We start from the raw sequence: 21,481 nt of genomic DNA on the forward strand, positions 1-21,481 counted from the left end.
GTGTGCCAGATTCTCTGTTAAGTGGTATCTCCAGGCTCACAAGGAACCTATAGGTGAGTACTATCATTATTCCATTTTGCAGAGAAGGAAACAGATTAGAAAAGCAAAATGACCATGGAGAGCTGGATTCCCACCCAGGTAGCTTGACTCAAGCACCCACCCCCTTAAGCACTGCATACACAGCCTGCCTGGGGGTAAAGACTGCTCCAAGTGTGGACTGAGGAGGGTCACCAACCAAAGACAGCCCCGGCAGATGCCCTTACGTCCACCCCGAGAGCCCATAAAGACCTGGGTTTGGATACCACACATGTGATGTAAATTATTTTCTTCCACTCCCACAGTTCTCTGAGAGGTGGATACTATTATGGATGTGAAGACATTTTTCAGTGGCTTGTTCAAGGTTACACAGCTACAACGGGAGGAAACCGGCTTCAACCCCAGTTCCTATTTCTGATTTCATGGCCCTATTCTTTCCACTCTAAGGACTGAAGGGGGCAAGTTGATCTCAGATCCTCTTTGAGAATTCAGTCCTCCTGAAGGAAGTGACAATTCTAAGCATGAGGCCACCATGGTACAAGGCCTTCAGATGATGTCCTGTCATAGCTCCACTCAGGGACGCTTGTTCCCAGCAGGGCCCTCGCTTTCCCATGCTGAGTCCAGAAGAGGAACCCTCTTATCATCCTTCAGCTTACCCTCTTGCTGCCAAACAGCTTACCCCCGGCACCACGGCCCCCTCAGCAACTTTAGTCACAAATAAATGTCTCTTACCAAATGGGGTGCAGTGTCAGCACCACCATACCAAATTTCAGACACAGAAATGATATATATGCTCCCACTTTGCCCCACTGACCTAGTAATTTTATCAAAACAGGATATATGCTTGTGTGACTTAAATTCTTATGGAACGGTACCCCAGGCTGGCTCCCGTCCCATGTTCTTCGCTTTCTCACAGCCATCTCCTTCGTGACTCAATCTTAAATTTGCCAGGAATCAACAGCAAAAGTATTGACTTGTCCCACGGACAACATTTCCCTCTTTTGATAAGGACCCAACTGGAGAAGTGCTTCATGTTATCTTTGCCCTCACGTGAGAGAAATAGTGTTCAGACTAGCTATCACAAAACGAGTCTGCTCCAGTGAGCCGAAAGCGCATCTAAAAGAAGAAGAAGAAAACAGAGCTCATGTCTAACATCCCCTTTGTCATCCTGATAGCAGCATGGCTCATACGTTTATGTAATTATTCATAGCTGGTATCATTTTCCTTGGCAAGTACATGTAAATACACATATGTAAATGGACACACACAAATACACTATTTATGCATATTATACATATAAACACACACTCCATATGCATACGTATGATATGCAGGCATCCTCAAGTATGTATACCCTATGTACGTATACAAACACACACACACACCATATGCATATACACGGTATGTCTATGTATGTGTATTTCATATACTTCCTATATATACTGTCAGCAGTTACAACTCAAGGGATTTGGGAAGGGAAGGAGGGGACAGAAGAAGAGCAGGGGGGGACTAGGTCTCAAGGGCATCTCTTTTGGTGCATCTCCTCAATACTGGACCTTCAAAGAGCCAGAAAGAATTGCGGAGTGCCTGCTGGAAGCTAGGCCATTGTCCTCTTTCACGTTCAGTATTTTTTTGAGTCTTTCATTTACTCAAAAGCAGTTACTTGACTCTCGAGAACAGAGAAAAGATCTTGCTCTCAAATCATCTGCAAGATTGCAAAACGTGCTCCATGAGTGCTCCTGCTCTGTTGTTGCATCAAACACTCAAGCTCGTTTGGGGTGGCCCGGAACTAAGTTGTTACTTCTGTGTTCATTTAGGAGTTACGTGTTTTTTTAATAAAGCCAAACGGGTCAGGTTGGCCACAGAGGAGATGAGTTGTAGAGTCCCAGCCAAATTATTCCAGCAGTATCCAAACATCTGGCCACCACAAAGGATTCCTTTAATGTATTTCTAATGAGGACCGGATTCAGACCAAGATGAAGAGGGTTAACGCAGTAAGAAAAATGTCCTCACACTTTCTTAAAGGATCGCACATTTTTAATATTGGTGTGAAGGAAGAAACCGTAACAACTACTTTTTCTTTCCTCCTCCCTAAACAGAAATGCTAGCTGCAATTCGGGCCTAGAAAAAGCATTTTTAAAATAGGGAGCTCTGGGCTTTTAAAACTGGTCCACTGGAGGAAGAGGCCCTCTTACAAACTGCTGTCGTTGGAGGGTTGGGTGAGGCTAGAGGAAGCCTCCCCCACCCCATCTCCCCAGCCCCTTGGTGGTGGATAAGCTCTCCACAGGCCCTTGTACCAAGGGCCGCTGTTCCCAGCCATGAGTGCAGGAGGAAAGGCAGAGGACCTGAAAGTGAGGGGCACTGCCACACCTTTCACCTGAAATCTTTGTAAAAATGTATACTGTGAATGTGTACAGCAAATTGGAATTCAGAACCCACTACAAGTCTAACTCCAGATTAAAGTATTCATCGGGTTAACAATTTCTCAGAGCAGGGGCCCCCAGGTGGCTCAGCCAGTTAAGGGTGTGCCTTCAGCTCAGGTCATGATCCCAGGATCCCAGGATGAGTTCCTCATCGGGCTCCTTGCTCAGTGGGGAGTCTGCTTCTCCCTCTGCCTTCTGCTCCCCCTGCCTATGCTCACTCGCTCGCACTCTGACAAATAAATAAATAATACCTTAAAAAAAAAACCAACAACTTCTCAGAGCATAAAACTACTGATTTTCAGAGCTGGGATACAGCTTTATAGCTTCATTTACATGTATTAATAATTTATCGAGCACCTACTAAGTGCCAGGCCCTGTGCCAAATGCAGTTTCTTATAAGAGCACATGCATCTTTCCAATATGACTACTGTTTTGTTTTGTTTTTTAAAGATTTATTTATTTGACAGAGATCACAAGTAGGCAGAGAGGCAGGACCCTGGGATCATGACCTGAGCCGAAGGCAGAGGCTTTAACCCACTGAGCCACACAGGCACCCCATGACTACTGTTTTGATTGAGGAAATCGAGATGCAGAACTTTCCGTCAATTGCCCAAGGCTCACAGTTAGGAAGCAGCAGGGACTGGGTATGAACCCAAAGCTCCATGCTCATCACCACCGTGGAGCAGCACTGTCCCCGTTTTGTAGAGGAACTGGAGCCCGAGAAAGGCTCATAGCAGACAGTTCCAAGGGATTCTGGTCAGTACTCTTTCCGGTGCCACACATCAAAGAGGCCACTTCAATGACTGCTGAATCTGCCCGGCTAGCAGAAATGGAAGGAAAAAGCAAGGGAAGTAGCCAGCCAGAAGTTCCTATCTAACTGACCATAGCTCTGGGAGCTTCCTGCTGACCAACAGAGAGATGCAAGTCCCCATCAGGAGGGAGCAGTGGGCACAGGCAGGCCCACCCACGACCTCAGTTCTGACTCAGGTCGCCGTTCACACTGCCCTAGGACCCTCCTCACACACCTGTCAATTCCTTCACCTGTCACTAAAATCACACCAGCAGCCGACTGCTCTCACTCCGCATGGACAGGAGGCTAACCACATGCACTTCATCAAGGATAAAACCCTGCTCCGACAGGTTTTGACCCCAGTGCCCGCCCGATACAGTCCATTAGCATTAAGAAGCTGTGTGAACCCCAATTTCCAGAACCAGATAGAATCCCCAGGAAAACCAGGCTGGGGGGTGGGGTACTTTCCGAGGATCACCCAACATCCCCTGGGAAGAAGCAATGATAGGGGCAGACAAATGAAGACCACAGCTCCTGTCTTTAAAGTCGTACCCATATAACCCACAAGAGGCAAGCGGAGAACCCAACTTCCATCTGCACCTCCAGAAGGCAATGGAAAGGAAAAAATCCCATAGGGCTGGCAGCTTCCAGCCCTTGAGGTCTCTTCCCTTCTCCCCGGCACACCCCTGCCCAGTCTGCCAGTTCAGGGGCAACAATTCAGGGCCGAACGTGACCCGGAATTTGAACTCTGAAATCCCAAGAGCTCCAGGAAACATCAATTAAAGCGACAAAACCATTCCTTACACGGGGTGGCGGGGCTAGGGGCGCAGGGGTGGAGTCCTCGGCTCCTCCCCGCCAGAAAACCGAAAGCCTACCCCAAACCCGGGACTGGGTCTTCTTGGATTTTAACCCGCCTAAAGACACACACCCCCCACATCATCCACACCTGCGGACCCCAAGCCCCGGCACACCTGCCCCAGCCCACACGCACGTGCACACTGGCTCACCCCAACAAGCCCCCGCCCCCCCCAGGCCTACACACCTGTCCCCCTCCCCGCTCACACACACCTGCCGGCTCGCGCCCCGCCCCCACCCCCCTAGGCACCCCCTCCTCACCGCCCCCCGCCCCACCCCCTCCGCTCGCTGCCCCCAGCACCCGGCGCCTGTCCCAGCCGGGCCACCGCCCTCGGCACTCACCCGCGCGGCGCCCGCCGGCCTCCGCGGTCCCGCGCCGACCCTGCGGCCTGGGGCCCCGCGCCGCCCGCCGCCGGCTCCCGGCCCGCCGCTCCTGGGCTGGCCCGGCCCAGCCGCCGCCGCCGCCGCTGCTTCCCGTCACGTGGGGCGGCCGCCCGGCGCCGGCAGAGGGCGGGAGCGCCGCGGTCCCAGCGCAGTCCAGCCGGGCCCCGCCGCCCCGCCGCCCCGCCGCCCAGCGCTCGGGGCGGCTCTAAACTGCGAGCTGTGCCCTGGTGGGCTGCCCCTCGGCCTCAGTTTCCTCCCGCCTGCCGGGATCACTACAGCGCGCCCGCCTCGGGGCGGTACGCGGGGTCAGATGAGTTAATTCGTGTAAAAGCACTTAGAACACCGCCTGGCACAGGGTGGGTGCCCCAGAAACGCCGGCGGGGACTGCTGTTGTTAAGGTATTTTCTCCTCCCCCACCCGCACGCAGAGCTTCGGGAAAACACTGGCCCCGCCTGATTTGCTCGCCGCTCAGTTTCTAACACGAACGCGGCGCTGGGCAGAGGGTAGGCTCTCGGGAATACCTGCCGAGTGAATGAATGGACCAATCAGTCAGTGAGTCCTGGAAAGGCTTGACCGCGCTGCCATCTGACAGAGTTGGGCTTGGGGAGTTGGCTAGCTGGTAGTACCCGCTGTGGGGCTGAAGTGTCCCTTTGGACAGGCGCTGCCCACCACACCCAGGCCCCTGGCTAATCCAGAGCCCCTGGGGCCGAACGGGATCCCTAGAGAGGGCTGTACATTTACATGACGCATTTATCTTAAAGGGGAGTCCTGGGTCTGTTTTACCCACTCTCTTTAGTAAAGTCTATCAGTAGCTATTCCTTTGCGTCATCAGCTGCAATGAAGAATCCTGGGATACTATAAATCCACGAACCTCTCTCTTCAATATATAGTCAAAATCCAGTTTTAAGATGGAACAATTAGGAAGCTTCCTCCAGAGTTGTCAGCGTTCAATTATTAGCATATAAACGGCAAATTTTCTAAATGGTTTTCCTTGACTTTAGAACCCATCTGTGAGCTGTGGCCCCAGTTTTTTTCTGCCACTGCCCCCAAGGGATTGTAAAACAGTTGTTATCCTGAATCTGGAGGCAAATACTGGATTCTACTCTGCAGTCTTCTGTTTCAAGGGGAGAAGAAACAATGGCCCCTTCCCCCAATAAAGTTAAATGAAGGAAATAAAGAAACACCAAGAAGCAATCTTTGGTGGCCTGTCCTTTACCCCCACCTCCCTTGTAAATTAATGGCCACACACATGCCCCGCCCCCAACGAGTGTTTCAGTTCTGCCCAGTGAAACCAGATTAGCATTGGTATGGGGAACAGGTTTCCCTGAAGGGTAGAGCTATGACCAGCAGTTGCACTTCAAGGGCAAGAGGTAGTGAATGGACTCAAATCCAAGGAGGCCTGCAGCCAGTGGAGCCAGGGAGCAGAAAGGCATCAGAGCAAATTCAGCCCAGTCGCCTCATTCTGCCCAGGCTCTGGGAGAACATGTGAGGGACCATCACCTAATCACTGACCCAGCTGAGCCTAGGATTTGTGCTTTTCCATGTTAGTGCCCTACTCTACATCATACGGAGAGCTGTGCAAAACTGGTTGCAGAGGTAACCATCTCTTGAATGCCAGATGCTGGTCGTACAGCAATGATTTCATTTAAGCCTTGCCATATCCTTATGAAGTGGGCACTAGTAATGTCTCCGTTTTATAAGTGAGTTGACTGGGGTAAAGTCCCAAAGACTTGTCCCAGTTTCCATGGTGGTAAGAATAGAGCAGGAAGAAGAATCCGGAATTCAACACCACAGCAAATTTTTTTTATTAAGTTAAATTCTATTGATTGGTTAGTTGATGGAGCATTTGTGTTCTGCTTTAAATAATCGAGAAGTCAAAGTGTGTATTAACAAAAAATAGGGGGGAAAAAGATAATTCAGAAATAATTATTTCCTTTGTGAAAAGATTTCCCATAGGATTCTTAAAATGGCAAGTTCCACATGTGCACATGATTCCACCTAGAAACATCTGTTCTTCCTGGAACTTTCCAAGAAGTCTGTTTCACATATGACAGACACCTGGATATAAATAATTATTCCATAAACGTGCAAATACCTGCATCGGGCTTATTCTAAATTCCTCGTGTTGTTTTGATTGGTTACACTGAAGAAGAAATATCAAAGTCATATGTTTTTCAAAAGAATTTTCAACTTCATTTATTAATATTTAGTAACTATCCCTTGGGCCCATACTAAACATGTTAAGAGCAAAATTTTATAGAATATGCAAAAGACAAGTTCTGACAGATTAATGATGATCAGGAGTTATAAGATACAAGGGAATCCTTTCATAGTTACTAGTCATTCCCCAAACTTAATATCCTCTACTTACACTTCCTCATATTTCCTCTGGGTTCCTCATTTCCTCACTGGCTATCAGCTCGTGAGGGCAACGAGTGTGTCTGTCATGTTCTTGCTGTGTCTATCTGCATGTGGGGAGCACATAACTAATTTTGAAAATCCCTGATGCTCAATGTTAATAAACCGGGCTATCTTCAAAAGAGGCTTTTAATGCTAACATTCTGCTACTCTCATTTATAAGCAGTCTTATTAAGAGCATATCTCTTGAACGTTTGGATATCATTTTAGACGATGAAGTCAAGCAAAGAAAGGTCACATTTATTATTTTTTAAGCAAACTTAGTTCACTACATGTCATATTTTAAGAGCTTTTACATGTATTAGCTCATTTAAGGATATATGTACATATATTCATATACCTGTAATCTAGATTCAGTAAAATAAACTTTGAACTATTATTCAAGTCCACTATTTCTTTTCTTTTAAGATTTTTCATTTATTTATTTGACAGAGAGAGAGAGAGATCACAAGTAGGCAGAGGGGCAAAGAGAGAGGGGGAAGTAGGCTCCCCACTGAGCAGAGAGGCCGATTCAGGGCTTGATCCCAGGATCCTGAGATCATGACCTGAGCTGAAAGCAGAGGATTCACGCACTGAGCCACCCAGGTGCCCCCAAGTCCACTATTTCTTGAGCTACTCCCATGTCCCAGGTACTATGGCAGAGGCTGCTGGGGATCCTGAAATGAGGAAGACCTAGCCCCCGCCCTCAAGCAACTTAATTTTGTGCGGTGGTTTATGAAGTATGGTCAATAATCAACAATATCAACATCATCTCAGAACCTGCAAATGCAAATTCCCATGTCCCTACTCCAAACTTCCTAAATCCGAATTGTGGGCTGGGACCCAGCAAAGAGTTTTTCACAAGCTCTCCAGCTGACCCTAATAATCACTCAATTTTGAAAACCCCCGATTTAGTGGAACATGTGAAAGAAAGACCCACCTAATACGATCCTAAGGCAAAAAGTAATGTGCTCTAGAAGTTTGGTCACAGGGGAGCTGAGTTAGGAAGTGCCTGAGAATCAGAAAAGGTTTGCTCATATTCATTCAGTGTATGCTACTGGTCTCACACTGTGTTCGAAGCATTTTGCTGGGTACCCAGAACCCAAAGACAAAACAATGTTTCAAGAAGCTCATGAAAGGATTACCTATGGAAGAGTAGTTGAAGTCCACAAATGCATCTTTATTATGATCTGATTGTAAAAAGAATAAGAAATGGTAATAAAAATATAACCATTAATTATTTTTTTAAATATTTTATTTATTTATTTGACAGACAGAGATCACAAGTAGGCAGAGAAGCAGGCAGAGAGAGGAGGAAGCAGGCTCCCCGCCGAGCAGAGAGCCCGACGCGGGACTCGATCGCAGAACCCCGGGATCACGACCCGAGCCGAAGGCAGAGGCTTCAACCCACTGAGCCACCCAGATGCCCCATAACCATTAATTATTACTGTGGCACTGAAAGTAGTTATTTGAAACTTGAAGCAGAACTGTTGTTCTAAACACCTAAAAACCCAGGTCAAAAATGTGAAGAACTCTTCAAACTGTTATATTCACTTTGAAGTTCCTTAAATTTTTTAAAGATTTTATTTATTTGACAGACAGAGATCACAAGTAGGCAGAGAGGCAGGCAGAAGAGAGGAGGGAGCAGGCTCCCCACCGAGCAGAGGGCCCAATGTGGGGCTCCATCCGAGGGATCCTGACCTGAGCCGAAGGCAGAGGCCCTAACCCACTGAGCCACACAGGCGCCCTGAAGTTCTTAATTTTATTTATGCTCAAATATATTTTTGAGAATACTAAAATATTCATAACATAACTATCTTAAATATTACACTACCAACAAAGAGAATCAACACCCAAAGTCATCAGTACATATTTTATTCATGACTCATTCATTGAACATTTACCGAGTACCTACTAAATACAAGCATCTTGTGTGCTACTAACCAGATGGGAGATTCAAAGTAAATGTGTGGACCCTGTCCTACAGGAACTCATAACCTAGTGAGGCAATGATGCCAGGCATGGAAGTGTTTATCGGTATCCCTCAGTTTGTTTTTCTCAAGTATCGGCACCAAATAAAAATGTTAAAGAATAAAACCTCATGATCTTTGAGTAAAGAGAAAATTCTTATAAATACTAAACATAAACACTGTTGGTTACTATAGAATACTCACAGATAACAGAGTAGCAGGAATGAACTTCAGTCTACAAACTCAAATGTGTAACAAATAGAATTTTTTTCCATAACTGAGCTTTATTTCTTTTTCAAGCCCCCACTCAGCCTCAGTGACAATAATCTTATCAACAGAGGCCCTCCCTCTTCCCCAGGCCTGTGTTAATCAGGTCCGGGAATTTCTAAAGTGCCAAGAAAGGAAGCCGGAGATGTCAGGTCCTAGCATCACTGGTCCCCACAGGGTTCTGAGATGTTCTTTGTCCACTCTAGTGTTTGGTTTTCAGTCTCATTGTTCCGGTGCTGACAGGCCTGCCAATCAAGGCGACTGCTTAGCTTGATGGTTGAGGAATGTCTGTGGCTTCCTTGCCCTGTGATGTGGCAGAAATATCTGTGAGGTGGCCCTTTTGCCCACACATATCTGAAACATTACCTCAGAACTTGTTAGAAATGCAAATTCTCCCTCACCCCAATTTCCTACATCAGAAATTCTGATTAAAGCACAGTCACCTGACCACAAATTCTCTCAGGCTCCACTCCCCCAGGCTCTGCCCAGGATGCAGTGGGGGCAGGCTTTATCAAATAGTCTCTCTTTCCTTTGGGGAGTGTTTGTGTTTGAATCTACTTCCTCCTCTCTGAATCTGATGTTTTTTCCTGCCCCAGGAGACACTCCCTCTAGAGATTTTTGGTTCAGAGGGAACTGGAATTATCTTAATGGATTTAGTTTTAAAGCAGAGAAGTACTTTTGGGAAATTAACAAAGAGGGGCGGAGGTGGGGGGAGAACAGATCTTACCTTCCACAAAACATTTTTGCTGATAAAAGAGCTTGAGGCTTTAGGTTAGGTGATTGGTCTAGAAAACCACAGGGTAAAAGAGCACAGCAAGGATGTAAAATCATATTTTCAGACTCTTAAACTCAATTCTTCCCCCACCCACACCACCATCCTGCCACTTGCTTCCTTTGATGACTAGCAATAGACTACAACAAATCTCCAGTTAGTGGCAACAGAGGAGGCACTTTACATCCTCTGGCTCCAACCTCACAACATTGTGGGGTAGCCTTACAGTGTTCACTTCACAGGTGAGGACACTGCAGTGGCGAGACATGAAATATTTGTCCTAGGTGAGTGCTGGAGCCAGGGCTAAAATCCAAGTCTGGGCCACTCCAAAGCCTGCCCTTTTCACCAGTTTTGTAGACTGCCTCATAATTATGGTTGAATACTTTCTATAAAAACAGCTACCAGTTAATAAGCACCTGCTCTGTGCCAAGTGTGTTATATAATCTGTACTCCTTTGATAATTCTTCACAGATGTTAGCACAGCAATTTTTTCTGATAAGATTGAGGCTGAGAGACTTAAGTAACTCACCCATGGTCTCATTTTGCTGCAGGAAAAAAATCTGAACTAAGGTCTAGTTTTCAAGTCCAGGCTCCTTCTAAGACAACTGCTTTTGCCATTAAAACAACATGCCTTCTAGAAAGGGAAATGAGGATAATACCAGCCACACGAATTTCACTTTTGTTATGAAAATGTAATCAGATTTTGGATATAAAATACCATGATTCTAATACCATGAAGTTAATGCACTTAACTGCAAATTAGAACATCCAAATACCTCCCTCAGCTCAGGTCTAAAACTCCGTTCTATTTTGGGCAAGTCATTTCAATGTCTTTCAGGTCAGCTTCCTCAACACTAAAATGAAAGAACCAGACTAACTGAAGTTTCTGCCCAGTTTTGAAAGTCAATTAATAGATAAAGTATCATATACATAAATGACAAAGAAAAATTGCAAAACACCTCTTAGCCTTACTTTGTCTTTTTGATTTAGCATCTCACTTATTTTCCAATGCTTCTTCAAGGTTTATATTTTAGCATCCTCGGAGTTGTTCACATGTTTTACTGCAATTAACTTCCAGTAAGAGGATACATCTCATAGAGTTGCAAACAGTAAACACTTAGAACAGCCTGCAAGTTTTTTTTTTAAGATTTTATTTATTTATTTGACAGACAGAGATCACAAGTAGACAGAGAGGCAGGCAGAGAGAGAGAGAGGGAAGCAGGCTCCCTGCTGAGCAGAGAGCCCGATGCGGGACTCGATCCCAGGACCCTGAGATCATGACCCGAGCCAAAGGCAGCGGCTTAACCCACTGAGCCACCCAGGCGCCCCCAGCCTGCAAGTTTTAAATGTGCCTAATATTTTGGGATGTGTATCTCTCCCACGAAAGATGAAAGAGAACTAGAAGAGATTTCTTGGTGAATTGCCAAGGATTATATCATCACAGAAACCTACAAGAATACGTTTTAAACTGTTACTTCACATTAGTTATAAGAGCAGAGAAAATGTACTTAAGTGCCTGGCTTGCTACTTCCTCAATCTCTGATCTTCAGCAAATTACCCAATGCCTCAGTTTCCTCACCTGGAAAATAAAACATTCTCATAACATATACCTCATAGTGCTGTTCTGAGGAGCAAGATTATCCATATTAAATCCAGTGCCTGGCACATCGTTAATGTCTAACAAATGCCTGGCCTTTTCACTGGTGGTTTTGTTATTATTTTCATACGTGAGCAGGTTAATTCAGAGTATTACTTCAGGGAATATTTCAGAACCTACTATGTGTGAGGCCATGGGGTTACAAAGAATTAAAGTCTCTGGCCTAAGATCATCATCTTGAAGGAGTATCAGGAAACACAGAAACAGGTTGAAAAAAAAAATACTAAGGCAATTTCAGAAGCGACTAGTGCCATATACAGAGGTAAAGGACATCTAGCTGCCCCGCCTCTTTCCCGCGAGATTGCCCTAGGAATCCCTTTGGCCTCTGCCCTGGACGTCACAGGAAGTGCGACCAATCGTGGCCCGCTTCGGGACCTTCGTTTTTCTTGACTCTTCTTGTAAGAAGTCAAACGACAATCGTTTTCTCTGCAGACGTCCCTTCCACTTCTTTCGGCCCCGGGAGTCCTCCCTTAACAAGATCTGTCCCAGCACGCCGGTCCGCCACCAGATGCGTAGAGGGACGCCCGGCGCACCAGGAGGGACGTCACACTCACGGCCCCGCCCTCACGTCACTTCCGGGACGCTTCTTTCGTGGAGGCTTGTGGGTAGCTGGCCGGGGTCTCCTGGCGACGACGATGGCGGGGGATGTGGGCGGTCGCAGCTGCACGGATTCGGAGCTGCTGCTGCACCCGGAGCTGCTGTCCCAGGAGTTCCTTCTCCTCACCCTGGAGCAGGTCGGGCGCGCTGGGACGGGTGGGCCTTTTTGGAGAGGGGTTCGGACTTGAGCTGGCCCCAAGTAATCCTCAGTGGCAAGCGGACACACCCGCCGCCGTCGCCCCTCCCGCCTGGTTTGTGTCACTCTCCACTCCACACGGACGGACCAGGTCTCCCCACACCTCTCCCCGAGAAACAGAGGTCCTTAGAATATCAGGAATTCCTGAGAATTAGGACTCATTCTCTTGGGTATTTGATTTCTCTGACAGAGGAGTCCTAGGCGACCCCAGCGGCCTAAATGTGTGCGGGGGACCGGGGGGGGGGGGGCGGAATCGTAGTAGAAATGAAGGATAGTAATCAAGGACTGTCAGGGCTGGAAAGCGTCGGAGAAATAGCCCTTTGTTCATATCCCCACCTCGTTTAAAGATGAAACTCATTCTCAGAGAAGTGAAGTGACTTTTTTTTAAGGTCACACCGTTGCTAAATGGGGGAGAATTCAGGACTCCTGGCTCTCAATGCGGCATTTCCTCTTTTCGAGCTAATGTGACCTCACACAATCAACAAAACACGAGACAAAAGAAGTGATGAACTTGGTTTAAAGTGGTAGAGAATTACTGAAAGTTTTCTTGTGGTTTTAAGTACCATATTTTGTTGCTTTCCATATGTTTACGCCTTAGTACTCTTTCGCTAATTTCCTTCAGCCCTACTGAGTAGATTTATGGAGGTTACCTTTCCCCTGAGGTTTTCAAACTTTTTAGGCACATCAGAATCACGAATCACCCCCAGAGCGTGTTAAATTACAGATTATTAGGTTCCATCCCCAGAGTGTCAGATTCAGTAGGTCCAAGGCGTGGCCTGAAAATTGGCATTTTCAACAACTTCTTGCTGCTAGCCCAGGGACCATGCTCGAGAACTACCACCCTGGAGCAGTACTTCTAAACTGAGGTGCCTATGAATTCTCTGGAAGTGTTATCCAGGGGACTCGCCAGGATTTTTTCATATTTCTGAGTGAATAGAGGGTGAAAACTGATAACAAAGGGTGGTCAAGTATAACAGAGAAAAGTAATATTTGTACTTTTAAATTTAGAAGAAAAAAGTAATCAGGATAAGTTTATCAGAGTACATAATTGGACTTGATTTGCCACTTAAACTGAACACAGATAAATCAACTCTTTATCGTAGCTACTCCTTTTCCTTATGCCGCATGTTTTCCATGATGTTGAGAGCAAATTGGAAAGTGAGGGAGAGTAAGGTAATTTAGAGAGGGATGGCTGGACAGTGACTGGAAGCTACTTGAAAAGACTGGTGAAAATATGAAGGGCAGTTTGTAATGATGCACTCTTAGTACAGTCATTAGTAAGGGGACTGCAGTGTCCATCTGTAGGGCCGTTTGAAATCTTGGTAGTTGACTTCAATTTAAGAGCATTATTAGGGAGATGTGGGAAACAGTATTTGGGGTGAGACCTCCAGCCCACTACTTTGATCATGTTAGTCACACTCTGGGTAACTTTTTGACAGCATGCAGTAATAGTTACCGTTGTTGGCTTTTTCTTTGGGTCTGATTTCCCCAGGAAGTCTCCCATTTTCAGTTTACTTCATGGATTCCATGCTACTGGAAATGGTCTCCATGCCTAATGACTGGCTGACCAGTTGTGGACTGCAGTCCTTGTCACACTGAGAATATATGACCATTGTCTTTTAAGATGAGGCTGAATTTAATATTTGCAGAGGTTAACCTCTGAAATACTACTTACAGTACTATGTGGGATTGCAGTGTACTTGAAGTCCCTATAAGTCCTATATGACTTAATTAATAAACTCACACTTAAATAACAAATTCTGTAATTACAGTAAATACATAGTAATGGTATAATTATAGAATTGTAAATGTAAATTATGAGTTAAGTTATATTAAATTTTGTATGTTTTAAATTGTAAGTAAAATAAGTTAAGTATTATATTGTGGAAAATAAGTTATAAAATAGATACTTATTAAGTGTTATAATTATAAAATTTGTTACTTAAGCAGGAATGTTCTACCCTATTAGGTAAGTAGTAATTACCATGAAGGATGTTATTTTGAAATTACTTTTGTTTCCTTTTCCACAGAAGAACATAGCTGTTGAAAATGACAGAATAAACAAAGACAATCTCACTGATCTTTATGTTCAGCACGCAATTCCGTTGCCTCAAAGAGATTTGCCAAAGAATAGGTGGGGAAAAATGATGGAAAAGAAAAGAGAGCAACATGAGATGAAAAATGAGACTAAAAGGTACTTGGTAGCGGTTATGGTTTTTATCTCATATGACTTAACAATTTTGCTTTTCTTTTTTTTTTCTCCAGGTAAAATAAACTTAGGTAAGAAAAATTCATTTACTCAATAACTATTTATTTGAGCATCAGGCACTGTGCTTATAGCATGACTAAAACCAACAATTCCCTACTCATACTTTAATTGGGAGAAACATAATTTAAAAAATTAGGTAAAATATATGGTATGTTACATAGTGACACATATAAATGCTAAGGAGAACAGTAAATCAGGGAGAGAGATTGCCATTTTAGGTAAAGTGGCTAAGAACAACCTCACTGAGAAATGACATTTCCGTAAAGAAACCTGTAGATGGTGGAGAGCAAGCTAGCATTCCAGACAGAATACTAGAGCCTGGGCCAGGAGTGTGCCCATCATAAACCAAGAACAATAAAGAGCCCATCAAGGCCAAAGTGGAGAGAGTCAAAAGGAGAGTAGAGAAAAGAGGTTTATTGGAGGTGAGTAGGGGAGTTTGTTGGGTTAGATCGTGTAAGGCTTTGTAAGTCATTGTAAGAACTCTGGCTTTGCTGTGAGATAAGAAGCCATTGGAAGATTTTGAGCAAAGTGGTGATATCATCTGATGTGCATTTTAATAGCGTCACTCTGGCTGCAGTACAAAGTGATTTAAGGTAGGGGGAAGGGAACAGGAAAATCAATCAGGAGGCTGTACTGTGATCCAGGTGATAAATGGTGGGAACTTCAACTGAAGTAGGGAACTTGGTAAGAAGTGGCTGGAGTCTGGAGGTAGAGCCAACAAGATTTGCTGAATTGTGAGAAAATGTGGAGTCAAGACTTTAAGGTCTTCGAATAATAAAGAAATGAAGGAACTGTCATATAGCTTCAGGGACACTAAGATTTTTTTTTTTTTTTAAGATTTTATTTATTTATTTGACAGACAGAGATCACAAGTAGGCAGAGAGGCAGGCAGAGAGAGAGGAAGGGAAGCAGGCTCTCTGCTCAGCAGAGCCCGATGCGGGGCTTGATCCCAGGACCCTGGGGTCATGACCTGAGCCGAAGGCAGAGGCTTTAACCCACTGAGCCACCCAGGCGCCCCGACACTAAGATTTTTAAATTTCAGAAAATTTTTCATAAAACCACAAGCAAATGAATTTCTTTCTTAAATGGTTATGTTTCTGTAACAGTGATAGATGGTTTAATGAGGACAAAGTGTCCTAAGATCCTTGAATGGGCTAGTTATTTCTTTTCCTGTGTCTGTTTTATCACAAGTGGGCGCTATTGATTAATTACTGAATTTATTTTTAGACCCTTCTGTTTATACGGTACTGTCATTGGCAGCGCACTAGTGATTGTGGGAGAAGGTGGAATGAGGGCTGGGCGTGAGGGCGAATGCTGGCTCCGAGTTGATGAGGGGTGTTAATCTCTAGTTACAAAGAAGAACTCATGATTGGTAGGGGGAGTATTCCCCAGGTATGAAAATAGTTGAAGAATGTAACATGTATGTTCATAGTTTTTTTGGGAAAATGGTCTTTCTTTTGATCAGGAACACATTCAGTTCAAATTAAACATCATTTTAGCTTGATGGTTATATAGTGGTATGGGCTGCATATTAGTGTTAGCTTTTGTAAATCTGTGGTTATGCCAAATACATCTTCGGTTTACATTTGTTGATTCATCTTTTTAAAAAATTTATTTTAGAGAGAGGGCTTGAGTGAGTGGTGGGATGGGGAGGGGCAGAGGGAGAGATAGAATCCTGAAGCAGACCCTCAGCTGAGTGTAGAGCCTATAGGCGGATGGGCTCCATCCCAGGACCCTGAGATCATGACCTGAGCTAAAACCAAGAATTGGCGGCTTAACTGACTGTGCCACCCAGCAGGTACCCCTTACTTTTGTTGATTCCTTTTTTTTTTTTTTTTTTTACTTTTGTTGATTCTTAAGAAAGTATTTTCTTCTTGATCAGCATGTTCATGCATATTGTCCTAAGCAAAGCTTTAATACTGTTACTTCGTATGATAATCTCTTTAAGCTCCTCAGTATCCTTTTCAAAAGGATTTATGATTTTTTTTGTAAGATTTTATGTGTTTATTTGACAGCATAAGCAGGGGGAGCAGCAGGCAGAGGGAGAGGGAGAAGCAGACTCCCTGCTGAGCAGGGAGTCCAACGTGGGTCTCGATCCCAGCACCCTGGGATCATGACCCAAGCTGAAGGCAGACACTTAACCATCTGAGCCACCAAGATGCCCCGGATTTGTGACTTTCTAAAAAAACCACAAATTTCCCTCTTTTTTTTTTTTTTAAGATTTTATTTATTTACTTGACAGATGGAGAGATCACAAGTAGGCAAGAGGCAGGCAGAGAGAGAGGGGGAAGCAAGCTCCCTGCTGAGCAGAGAGCCCGATGCAGGGCTTGATCCCAGGTTCCTGAGATCATGACCTGAGCCAAAGGCAGAGGCTTAACCCACTGAGCCACCCAGGTGCCCCACAAATTTCACTCTTGACTCAAAACCTTAAGGCTGGAAGGATCTAAGAGATTGTCCAGTATTGTTGAATTAGCAGTATTGTGATATGCCCCAGGTCACACAGAGCGAGGCCCAGATCAACAGTGCAGTGCTTCCCAAACTTCAGCATGCCTCTGGGATCTTGGGTTGAACTCTCACAAGCTGATGAGCCCTGCTTTCTCTGATGAGCCCTCTGTTTCCCTTTGGCAGTGGCACAGTGTATGTAGGAAAGTCATTTGTATCTGCTACCAGATGATGTTCAGTGATAACCTTCGAATTGGTGAGTTTGGCCAGTTACCTAGGATCTGGTTAAAATGACAGGTTGAAGCCCCAGATTCTGCATTTCATAACAGGCTCCCAAGGTGATGTTTACGCTGCTGGTCCCTTGACCACACTTTGCGTAGCAAGGCTGAAGTGTTCTTCCTAGTAATTGACTGCTCAAGTTCTTGTTACATGTTTAACTAAAAGTTTTTTCTTTCCAATCTGTTGTTTCACTTGAGGTTTAATGAATAGTAGACAACTGAATGTTTTTATTATTTATCTTTATGATTCAGAGTGGAAGTTAGGTTTTGCAGAATCTAACCATGAAGACTTGCCAAATTTTAAAATTAACATTACACAAATACTATAGTTAGAATTTAGAGAGTGCCTTGGCGTTAGAGACTATTGATAAATAGAATAGAATATTCTCATTGTCTATAGAGTGTCACTGTGGTAGTTTTGCTATAGTCTTATTAATAGTTCATTATCTTTTTAAAATAATAACTGATAAATAGTCAAGGTAACCTTATCAATTAGATGGGGTGATTTTTAAAACTTAAAATTTTTTAGTTGCTAGGAAATCTTGTTTTAAGTTCTAGGGTTAATTGGTTGGTTGATGTTAAAAAAAATCCATTTTGTGTGTACATTAAAGGTAACTTAAGCTTCTTGTCAATAAATATTTTATACTTTAAACATCAGAAAATTGTCACTTCATTTAGGATGAACATAGAAAATTTCATTCCTAGGAGTCCTCCTTAAAATAGATGAGTCTTACCAGTAAATGTTTTCCGGTCATTGTTTTACTTTTGAGTTCCTGCAGACTGGTTTGCATTGCAGATGGTATTTTTCAAGAATTTATCTCTTTGATTTCAGGACTAGCACTGTAGATGGGTTAAGGAAAAGACCCCTCATCGTGTTTGATGGAAGTTCAACAAGTACAAGCATCAAAGTGAGAAAGACAGAGAATGGCGATAATGACCGGCTCAGGCCTCCCCCTCAGGCAAGCTTTACCAGTAATGCCTTTCGAAAATTGTCAAATTCCTCTTCAAGTGTTTCACCCCTAATTCTGTCTTCCAATTTGCCTATGAACAATAAAATGGAACACAATAATAATGACACTAAACAGAACCATGACTTAACGCATAGGAAAAGTCCTTTGGGTCCTGTGAAGTCCCCACCTTTGTCCCCTGTTGGAGCTACTCCTGTGAAGTTAAAGCGAGCGGCCCCTAAAGAAGAAGCTGAGGCTGTGGTAAGTGTGGGGTGGCTTCTGTGCTAGTAAGAGAGAGGGATGGAGTCTCTGAGTGGGGAGGCCTCGTGGAGTGGGGGTGGGTGAGCCGGGCCACAGGCAGTTCTTGAACTCTTTAATGGTCTGACTCTTCTGTGTCCTTTTTTGCGTTGACTCCTGGAATCATAAAATCCGTGATGATAAGCTAATGTTTTTTTCAAGTCTACCAAACTTATTTCTACTTAAAATGTCTTAGGCACTTTCCCTAGTATTTTGTCATTCCGATCCTTTAACCATTTGGGGGACTAAAAGAGAAAAATATTCCTTTGTTAGTAAAGCTCAGAATGTTAAGTAGTTTGTCCAGAGTCACATATCTTTTCAGTAGCATTTTGACCTTCAGTGTGTTTTATACTTACCTTAAAACCACACTAGAGTATTCAGAATTTATCATGGACATCCCCTTCCCTCAAATTTATCTGTCCTTGGAGAGATAGGGGAAGTAGGGGAGTGTCCTGTGTTGGACTGAATTATAGTTAAGCATTTGGATGCTTGGATTTCATATACTGGCAAATTTGGTACTGATAGGCAATATATTTAGAGTTTAATTTGTGAGAGGGCATATACATGTATATGTATGTATATACACTTATATGTACAAATACATATGTATATACATATACACACATATACATACTTGATTCTTCCCTGGCTTCTCAGAAAATTGTTTTACTTTAAACATCCTGCAGTTTTATATTATTCCTTGTCTTAGTCTATTTAGGCTTCTATAACAAAAAATAATACTGACTCAATGGCTTATACAACAGACATGCATTTCCCACAGTTCTAGAGGCTGGCAAGTGCAGAATCAAGGTGCTGTCAGGTTCATTGTCTGGTGAAAACCCACTTCCTGATTCACCCTAGGCTGCTTTCTGCTGTGTTCTCATGTGGTAGAAGGGGCAAGTAAGCTCTCTGAGGTCTCTTTTCTGAGGGCCCATTCATGAGAGCACCTCTGTTGTGATTTAAGCACTTCCAAAGACCCTACCCACTAATACCGTCACATTGGGGATTAGATGTAAACATAGGAATTTTGAGGGGCCACGCATTCAGTTTGTAGCATTCCTATGGTATACTTTGACTTTATTATACTCTTCAAATTGTATGTCAAAGGGATCAAAACTCAGAGTAGTTCAAACATTGTAAAATAGTAGCAGAAAGAAGACTACCGTAAATCTGACCAGCGTTTGGTTCTTCCATTGGTTCATCCTTTCAGCTACCCTGTGCAGTAGCACAGTTCTTTTTCTCATTTCACAGATAAGGAAATGGAAGCTCAGATAGTTTAAATAAACTTGTCCAGGGTTTCAGAGTTAGTAAGTGGCCAGGTTGCTATTTGAATACAGACCCATTTGACCTCTGCATGAGCTTCTATCAGCACCAAGCTGCCTTTCCACTTCTTTCAGTCATATTTGTGGGGCCGAGGAGGAGGGTGTCAGAGAAGAGTGGGAAGGAGAAAAAAAAAGTAGGAAGAATAATCTAGACCTCAAATATTATGATAAAAGAGTTAGCCTTGATTTTTTTTCAGTCTCTTAAAACACATCTTACTACTCAGAAAAATTTTACTCTTTAAGAGGTATGATTTTTTTTTTTTAATTTACTAGTATTAAGATCTTGGATTGTGAGATTGAGGAAGGCGATGGGGTAGGCAGGAAAGAAGGAGGCCTGGAGTCCTTAGACGTTTTCAATTCTGAGTGCACTTGAGGATTACCTGGAGGAGCCTCCAGAAAGCCCAGACAGAAATCGGAGCCTCATCCCTGCCACCTTGTATGGATTCTGACTCAGTTAGTTCTGGGATAAGACCCAGGTCTGGGCATGTTTGAAAGTATTGTGGGTGATTCTAATATGCAGAGATTTGAGAACCACAGCTGGAAAAAAATGGGTGGCAGGCGAGACGTGCATTTCCCAGTCTTCTAAAATCTTCTCCCACCAGATGGCAGCAGTGATCTGCCATTCATATATTAGTAGTAAACTGCGGTGGTTTCAAGTGCTCATTTCAAGCTATCCTCTGACATTTCTGTAAGTGTACACTGGTTTCTGTTCATGTCTTTTCAGAATAACCTGAAGCCCCCAGAAACAAAGAGGAAGATACAGCATGTTACATGGCCCTGAAGGAAAGTTTCCAAAAATGTAAATATAACTGTAACTGTAGTTTTTCAAGCAAGTTCGCATATATTGACAGTATTTACGGAGATCCTGATTATTGTGGAATTTTCTTAAGAGGTTTAAAATTAGGTTTGAAAAATACAGTCTTTCCTTTCCCCTTCTTTTTTTTTTTTTTTTTAATTTTTGCCTTTTGTGCCCTTACTAGGAAAAAATTTCTTTTTAAACCAGGTGACTTAGTGTAAGTCATTTATATTGATCCCAATGAATCATTAGCTGCAAGTCTGATATAAAGCATCTGATGAATTTTAGGAATTATTTTAATTACTCTGTTTCAGTGTTTGGGGGAATTTGAGATTTTTGTTTAAACCCAAAATATTTTAGAAGTTCGCAATTTTTATTTATTTTCCCTAGCAAAAGAATTTAACAGTTTATCCCAATATTTTAGTAAATACTGCCAAACTCCTCCTTAAGGTTCACCAAGAGAAGCATATTTGTAGTGCTGCCAATAAACTATTCCAAATATACAGATGAAATTGCTGTTCTTGAAGTGCTTACATTACTTTTCCCCATAAAAACCAAAAAGGGAAATCAGTGCTTGCTGTTGCTCCTTCCCTTGAAGTTGTAACGGAATTGACTGGTCAGGCTCACAGCTGGTCCCCCCTTTAAGAGGTCCCTGTCATGCAGCACTCCTCACTATTTTCATGAGCAGTCCTTGATCCTGCTCTGGGAGCTCAGGTGTCACTCCTTCCTAGGAGCTTCATCCTTTCCAAAAGAAGCCAACTTTAAAATCTTTAGGTGACGTAGTCA

General features: G+C 43.8%; 2 protein-coding genes across 4 annotated transcripts in view; one reads left to right on the top strand and one right to left on the bottom strand.

Moving 5' to 3' along the window:
- TGFBRAP1 (transforming growth factor beta receptor associated protein 1) overlaps nt 1–4,498 on the bottom strand; it is a 64,136-nt gene extending 59,638 nt beyond the window's left edge. The window contains exon 1 of the mRNA XM_032842393.1: nt 4,447–4,498. The gene's annotated coding sequence lies outside the window, so the exon portion shown is untranslated. The remainder of the gene's footprint in view (nt 1–4,446) is intronic.
- A 7,620-nt stretch (nt 4,499–12,118) lies between these two features.
- CUNH2orf49 (chromosome unknown C2orf49 homolog) lies at nt 12,119–21,207 on the top strand. Of its 3 annotated transcripts, XM_032842434.1 has the most exons (5): nt 12,119–12,285; nt 14,375–14,538; nt 18,166–18,292; nt 18,419–18,541; nt 20,624–21,207. In XM_032842434.1, the coding sequence occupies exons 1-5, from the start codon at nt 12,187–12,189 to the stop codon at nt 20,678–20,680; spliced, it is 570 nt and encodes a 189-aa protein (XP_032698325.1). In that variant the 5' UTR covers nt 12,119–12,186; the 3' UTR covers nt 20,681–21,207. The 3 variants fall into 3 exon arrangements, with proteins under 3 accessions (XP_032698325.1, XP_032698324.1, XP_032698323.1); XM_032842433.1 differs by having other exon boundaries at nt 12,120–12,285; nt 18,166–18,541; XM_032842432.1 differs by lacking the exon at nt 20,624–21,207 and having other exon boundaries at nt 12,121–12,285; nt 18,439–18,541.
- Nucleotides 21,208–21,481: the final 274 nt, after the last annotated feature.

This window comes from Lontra canadensis, unplaced genomic scaffold, assembly GCF_010015895.1.
Source record: "Lontra canadensis isolate GAN:19392208 unplaced genomic scaffold, GSC_riverotter_1.0 scaffold130, whole genome shotgun sequence".
NCBI lineage: Eukaryota > Metazoa > Chordata > Mammalia > Carnivora > Mustelidae > Lontra > Lontra canadensis.

What these genes read in the sequence shown, in the direction of transcription:
- CUNH2orf49 (XM_032842433.1), top strand. Translation starts at nt 12,187, where the DNA reads ATGGCGGGGGATGTGGGCGGTCGCAGCTGCACGGATTCGGAGCTGCTG. An exon ending in TTCTCCTCACCCTGGAGCAG is followed by an intron (nt 12,286 to 14,374) that starts GTCGGGCGCGCT and finishes CCTTTTCCACAG; the next exon opens with AAGAACATAGCTGTTGAAAA. An exon ending in ATGAAAAATGAGACTAAAAG is followed by an intron (nt 14,539 to 18,165) that starts GTACTTGGTAGC and finishes CTTTGATTTCAG; the next exon opens with GACTAGCACTGTAGATGGGT.